The 7,871-nt window shown below is 36.8% G+C and overlaps 1 protein-coding gene across 1 annotated transcript in view; it reads right to left on the bottom strand.

The window, feature by feature from the left end:
• Positions 1-5,356: 5,356 nt before the first annotated feature.
• Positions 5,357-7,871, bottom strand: part of PPP6C (protein phosphatase 6, catalytic subunit) — a 23,620-nt gene continuing 21,105 nt past the window's right edge. The window contains exons 6-7 of the mRNA XM_006768569.2: positions 6,929-7,138; positions 5,357-6,153 (exon numbers count right to left, since the gene is read on the bottom strand). Of these exons, the coding sequence (XP_006768632.1) occupies positions 5,905-6,153; positions 6,929-7,138 (459 nt within the window). The 3' untranslated portion in view covers positions 5,357-5,904. The remainder of the gene's footprint in view (positions 6,154-6,928; positions 7,139-7,871) is intronic.

The raw sequence follows: 7,871 nt of genomic DNA, 5'->3' as shown, positions 1-7,871 counted from the left end.
TCCTCGGCTCCCATTGGCTAGAGTCGTAGCATGTCCTAAATCGTGGTGGTCGATTGGACGCTCGGGCCGTCACATCCCGCCACCTAGAGTTTGGTTGAGACTGCAGGTGGCGGCGGAGGTGCCTTAGAGACCACTAGCAGGGCAGGGGAGACTGAGCGCCACCGTGCGTCGGAAAGCGGAAACTGCACCTTCGGCCCCAGACACCTGCAGGCAGGTTCTGCTCAATGTGTTCTGCATCCCACACACCTGCTGGCGCCCCCCAACACTGCACCATGCCAGGACTCAAAGCCAAGCACTGCAATTTCCCAAACTCCTCTTGCCGATGCGACAGTGAGGCAACTCTCCAAAACGAGCTTCATTTTGAACTATCCTGTATACAGTGCCAGTCTCTACATCAGCGATTTTCAACCGGCATTGAAAAGATAATTTTTACAACATGCAATACCTGACTAGTCAGGGACACTGACCTCTTTTCCCTTAGATTGTCAAATTTGAAAAATGATAACAGCCAACACAATAGCCACCCAGTGTGAATGAATCAAAATTATACCTCTTGTTAGATCAACAAAAAATCTACTTTTTGGTGTGCCGCTTAATTTTAGTAATTACCATCCTGTGATACCAAATGATTTTAAGTTCTACACCCGTTAATCAAAATAAAATTCACTGCACTTTTTGTTACTAGCACATAAGCACAATGTTACCTTTAACAAGGCCATCCTTGAAAATAAGACATAGTTCATTTAACATATAAAATTCTTCTGTGAAGGTGGTATCCCCTACAGCCTCTCTAAATTCAACGTGTACCCTTTCTGTTTGATAGATCCTTGGTATCTTCCAATTGAAGCTGGGAGGAGGCATAAAACCTTCTCTTCAACTACTTCCATTTTACTAGAACACACTTTTTTGCATCAATGAGATAGCCTGGATTAGTATGCACCAACAGGTTGAAAGCAAGTCTCTCACTCATCTTCACAAATGGCAAACAAGGGCACTACAGGTTTCCGCAAAACCAAATTTGTGGCTGCATTTATGCAGAAATGGCTTTTTACATTTGATGTTAAAAAATGACCTTCCTACCCTAACCGGTTTGGCTCAGTGGATAGAGCGTCAGCCTGCGGACTGAGGGGTCCTGGGTTCAATTCCGGTTAGGGGGGATGTACCTTGGTTGCGGGCACATCCCCAATGGGGAGTGTGCAGGAGGCAGCGGATCGATGTTTCTCTCTGATCGATGTTTCCGACTCTCTATTCCTCTCCCTTCTTCTCTGTAAAGTCAATAAATTTTTTTTAAAAAATGACCTTCCTTCTATGAAATGATAGTAAACTGCGTCATGACCAAGTTCTAGTAATTTCTGCTTTTGTGCTTTTACTATATAAGAAATGCACATCCCATTCCAGTCCACATTTCATACTTCCTCTTTTAAGCCTTTCCTAATTACTGCATCCTACAGCAAACATTTCCTTCTCCAAATTTGTTGGACTAACGTAAGATTTACTGTGTCAGCAATTACATATTGCCTTGGGTTATTCTTACTTAGCAACAACACTGATTTGGGCAAATATGGTATCAGTACATACTCAATGAATAGTAGCTTTGGGCCAAGGGCTGGGAGCTTTATGAGTGCCGTTTCTAATCCTGTTATCAAGCCTGTATGGTATTCTCTCATTTTAGACACAGAATTTCAAGATTCGGAAAATCCAACTTGCTCAGGGTCACACAGCTATAACCAATCTACTTAAAATTGCTGTAAGGGGGCTCAAGATGTACTCTGGTATACCCTACAGGAGTTACCCATCCTCCTTAAGCCTGATTCCTCATCCAAAGAAAAAAAAGTAATATAGTCCCAGAGCCATAGTAAGGGTACCACAAAATAGAGCACCACAGCATTGAGCTAAGTGTGCTCAATACAGGTTAGCTGCCTGGCATGGCTGAGATTTTTATCTAGATTTGATCACAAAGACTATCCTCTTCCCACTACTCCATAATGCCCCCATGCAGTCTTTTCTATCCTATTCCCAATGACACATAAAAGCAGACTGCTTAGAACAGTGGGTGCCAAGGGATTAAGTGGAATATACTTATGCAATAAGTATTTTTGTTGACAAAAAAATCTTTCTAAGTTTCATGTATTTTTGAGTCAAGAAAATATCTGAATGACCTACGACAGCATAAGCATGCTCTCATGAGGGTAAGAAAGACAAATATTCATCAACTGATTGCCAAGGAAAGAGAAAACTAGTAAGAGGGAACTAAGGAACCAACCTTCCCCAAGCATCGACTCTGTTTGGCCTAATACTAGGGGACTTTCCAAATGCTTCTTTTTGGTGTTTTATTACTGTCTATTTTCTAAGCATGACCGCACACTGTAAATATACAATTAAAAGTTGTAACAATCTCATGAAGCATGGTTCTGGCCGCCAAACCCAGGGCTTAACAGTGGATAATGCCTTTAAAGAATGGAACACTTGGCTCAGAGTCAAATATGGAACAAGAAAGTTTCACTTCTGTTTACTAGTCAAGCAACTAAGTGGAGGAATAAGCATTTTTAATTTAAATTGTGTTATATAAAATGCTAACTTATTGGGACATACTACAAACTATGCATTAGATAAAATTTTTTGACAAACTTCCTATAATATTTTTATTAATTTACACTGAGAGAATATAGCACTCTTCATCCAAAGAACTGAAGGTGCTTTACAAACATTAGCAGTTAAAAAACAATTACATTTAAAAATCTGGATTCTTGCTGTTAAATCTCAACTCCAGGTACACAATTTTCTGGAGGCTGATGAAAAGCAATTCTACTTCTCACAATAAAAGAGGCTCAGAAAGAGTTCAGATTTGCTTTCACAATACAGGCATTTCCCAAAACCTGCTGGGCTTACAAAGCAAAAACACACAAACCTTATGCAATGAACAATATTTCAAACCTTATTTCAAAAGCAAAACCCAGGATTTAAGACGTCAAAATCTTCCAAAAGTTCTAGACATCCAGATGGAGTAGGAGCTGATGCAGGTTGCATATTAGATATGCTCTTGATCCAGGCTTTTTAGGATCACACCCAATTAACACATTTACAGTGGTGAGATATTTCAGGAAAAAGCATCAACCTATAAAAAGCTAGCCAAGAGTGTATCAGGTAAGTAAGGAAAGGGAGTGATTGGCAACTAAAAGTAGACAGTTCTCACTAGAGCCTAGGACAATTTATTAGAAACCAAGTATATCAGAGGCAAATAAAAATAGTGATTATCCCCAATAATACAATATAAGGGATTTTACATTCAGCCTAGATACAGGGAGTAACAGATCTTTCTGCCTACAAACCTATGACCTGCAAGTATCTTCCACCATGTGATTTCTCTATTATATAGTACGTAGCCCTTATTTCGTAGATAAATCCAAATACTCCTTTTAGGCTTACAAAACTCAATACATTGACTCTCTCTTCCCTTTACATGTCTAATAGTAAAAACTTTTTTTTTCATGCAAAAAGCCATAATTCAGTTGAAGAGGGGGAAAAAATCAGGCAGAACAGAGATGGCAGTTAAGAAATGGACTGAATATTATTGGCACATGCCCAACTAGTGACAGACAAATGCAGTATACCACGACTTAAGAATGTCACATTACAGGGATAACTAAAACTACATCAATCTAAGCTGGAGAGTGTCAAATGGGAAGGGAGGGCTCAGGGTTACTGGTTTCACTGGTACAATTTAAAAGCAGAGGGGAGCAAGCACATAAATACAATTTATGGTAAGAGGAGCCCTTGCAGGTGTGGCTCAGCATTAGAATGTTGGCCCATGCACCACAAGGGTCGCAGGTTCAATTCCTGGTCAAGGGCACATGCCTGGGTTGCACGTATGTTCCCCGTATGTGGGAGGCAACCAATGTCTCTCTCTCTGTCTCTCTGTCTTTCGCAGAGGTGTTTTTCTCTCTCCCTCCCTCCTTTCCACTGTCTTTGAAAAAAGCAATGGAAGAAATATTCTCCAGTGAGGATGAATAAAAACAAACAAACAAACAATTTATGGTAACAGGAAAAAAATACTGCAGAGAGCTATTTAAAGACCATATCAAGTTGTCTGCATCATTAATTTCCAGTGTTTAACAACTAAGTAAAATACATAGCTACATATCCCTGTAAGATTAATAACTTTCCCCCTGAATTACACTGGGGTCAGGGCAATGACACAAAGCTACTGACCCAACAGTTCAAGTGTGTGCAGCAAATGTCTTAGCCACTTCTTTCATAGAGCTTTACAATTAAAAACTACACAAGTAGCTGGGTGATTGTAGAAAAAAATCAAAACAGTGTTGTGCTCATTTAATAAAAGAAAACCCTAATGAAAAATTATGTGCCAAGAAGCGTAGACTATAAAGACTTTTATTGCATTTTTAGGTAACCTGGAAGTTCTTATCCTGAAGGGGAAAAGTTGGTTTTTCAAAACTACCTGAACAGATGCTAAAGTGCTTTATTAATTGGCTGGCTTCACAAAGATTTCCTGGAATGACAAAAATTAACTATAGTAGTAAAAGGATACCAACTATTTCACAAAATGGTAAATTCCAACATCATTTATGACCACAGTCATAAGAGACACTGGAACACTTGTCCTTATTAAGCGGACGTTGCATATCAAGGACTGATCACCACAATCCTTTGGATATTCAAATTACTTACACAAAGCTGAAACATGGTATCACAGACCTTTACAAAAAAGGACAATTTGTTTCTTTCCACACTTTTTAAAACCTGCTTCAGATTACAGTTCACAAATATAAGAGTCCTGACTTTTCAACCTTTCCAGTTGCAGTTTAAAAAAAAAGAACACTTTCTAAAAGTTAAGGTCAAGTGTTACAGCAAGAAAATGATTCCTATTGAAAAGTACATAGATATTACTTAATAATACTCATGATAGATTGTAAACTGGATTGATCACATTTTACTCAATTGGTATCAAATGAACACATCAGCATTACAAGTATTAAATGTTTTTCTATTACTATAGAGGATATAAACCAAAACATTAATATGGCAGTTATGTTCTTAGGCACAGTTTAGTGATTTTTTTTCTTAAATAAATAGTACTGAATTTCAGTTGAAGTTTTAAACTCAATAACCAAAGGGTCAAGAACTCTTGACTAAGAAAAAAGAAAAAAGAGTAACTTTAAGCTAACAATGTAAGCTGTTTAAAATTTCTAACACTTTAAACCTATCTGGGTTTTATTTAAGATTACTTTATTTAAAAATACAAGGAATCTGAAAAAAAGATCAATACAATTATCTTAATGTACAAAATCATAAGCTGTAGCAGTTTTTAACTCAAATTTAAAAACACAACAAGGAGGGCAGCCCTTTAGACCAATTTATTTTATATCCACTTAAAATATCCAACAAAGGACAATGAAGTTTACAGCTGGGACAAGTATACATAACTCGAGGCATTTGCAGTCCATCGTGCCCACTGAATAACAACTTTGCTGCTGAAATTTCTTAAAACTTACCGAACTAAAACAAAAGCCTGAATGATATAAAAGGAGTATTTCAGTGTAGTCTGTTCTGTCAATTGGCTTTTTAAAAAAGGAAACACATCTTGTTTCCCCCAGACCAGTAAATAAGCAAGAGCTACATGCAGCAGTATGAGTATTAAGACATTTCTCAAGTCTTCTCAGATGAGTCCAAGGTGGGGATGGGATGGGGGAGAAAACTGATAGGAAAACATTGTTATAGACACCATAACAAACAATAAATTTAGATAATTTAAAATAAAAAAAAGGCAAGAGGCAGCATTTCAGCAGCAAAGTGCTCAATAAAAAGTATATTATAGAGGGTAATACACGAAAGTTGGGGTAAGAAGAGGGCAGAAAATGTGACCGGTCAGCAGGATGGGCGCAGGCCTCAAAGGAAATACGGCGTCGTTGTTCTGGGAGGAATAACACGTTCTGAATCTGGAACTGCCCGGAATAACTTTGGTTCTCTTGTATTTACATCTTTGAAGACCATTATTGAAGCAATATTTCCACAACGATAGCAGTAATTAGGTGCAGACCATACTGTTACCAGCTTCTCATCAAACATAAACTTATAGCCTTCGTGCACTAGTTGGTGTGCTCTGCAGATGAGTTTTAAGTTGTTGATATGAACAAACTGCAATTTAGAAAGGATTGGTTAAGTATCCAGCATATTCTTTTTAAAAATATCAACCTACATATATAATAAAATAAACATTTAAATAAAGTATAAATCCTGTTACTAAATACGGTTCTCATGATTATAAAGCCAACTCTATAAGTTACCCCCAATAATTTCAATGAGTTATAGGTATAGAGTCATTGTGGACTGAGACTAGTAAAGAGTTTAGAAATCATCAGTCACATAACTAGAAGTTTCCGGAAGAATAGCATCCTACAAGTACTATCAGATATGAAACAAAGTTCTTATGATTTAACAATAAAGATATTGTTACTATATCTATGATTTACTAAGTGTTTAGTGTGATTCTTGAAAAAATTCTGAGATTTACTATCCTTTTTCAGTGTAATGAAACAGATTCAGACAGAATAAATAACTTGAACCTAGCTCTCTGATTCCACATTGGATTACGTACTTCCCAATATAGCTCATCCGTGTGTGTGTGTGTGTGTGTGTGTGTGTGTGTGTGTGTGAGTAAATAGTTGAACCTCAAAAAGTTGCCCATTCACAATATACACATACATCAAGTCATTATGTTGTAACACACACACACACACATATATATATATATATATATATATATATATGATAAACTAGATGAGAAATTTTATATCCATAACCAACATAGTTTGAGTAAACTAGACTATAAGTTTGTTATCTATAGCCACCACAGTTCTTTGTGTAGTTCATTACAACCAACAAACCACTTTTCCGAAAATGTTGACTTTACCTCATTTGTGACCTTTGCGCCAAAAAGCCAACCTGCTCCTCGGGGACTGATAGCCCAAGTATCCACATCTTCAGGATCTGACCAAACCAGGTCACAAAATGCTCCTTTATGAGGAATTTCCTGATTCCGTTCAATGGTTCGAATTTGATCCAGTGTTTTGATATCAGGAGATAAACCACCATGAACACACAAAATCTGCTCATCTATTAACTAACAAAAAGGATAACAAAGAGTTGAACATATAATAATAAATTCAGTTATATCCAAATTCACCAATGAATCATAATAATATCAATATAACTAAGATGGCAATTAGATAAAAATATGCAAGGTGTTATTGGCAAGAAAATACATTGTGGCTTTAGAAAGATTCGTATAAACTTACAGCTGCTACTGTGAGCATGTCAAAAACTTTGGTACAGTATCTCCAGGCATTAGCATTTCCATATTTGGTTTGGCACTCATCTATAAAAGAAACAGGAGAGTTCTCAGTAATGAAATTCTGAATCTGCCAATAAAAATAAAGAATACAGATTCAGACAGAATAAATAACTTGAACCTAGCTCTCTGATTCCACATTGGATTACGTACTTCCCAATATAGCTCATCCGTGTGTGTGTGTGTGTGTGTGTGTGTGTGTGTGTGTGTGAGTAAATAGTTGAACCTCAAAAAGTTGCCCATTCACAATATACACATACATCAAGTCATTATGTTGTACACCTAAAACTAATACAATGTTAAATGTCAATTGTATCTCAACTAAAACATAAATATGAAAAAAATATTTTTTTAAGTTGCCTTTCTTGCCCTTGCTTAATCTCATTATTTAATTGCAATATTTGGAAGAAAAGAAACATTTATTTTACATGTTACCAAGTAGATGCTGAAGGAGATGCTTTCATTATTCATCTCATTTGATTATTAAGGAAAGTATATATACATA

Source organism: Myotis davidii, unplaced genomic scaffold, assembly GCF_000327345.1.
Source record: "Myotis davidii unplaced genomic scaffold, ASM32734v1 scaffold142, whole genome shotgun sequence".
Taxonomy (NCBI): domain Eukaryota; kingdom Metazoa; phylum Chordata; class Mammalia; order Chiroptera; family Vespertilionidae; genus Myotis; species Myotis davidii.
The sequence above is the reverse complement of the archived record's forward strand: the minus strand, read 5'-3'. Positions and strand labels throughout refer to the sequence as shown.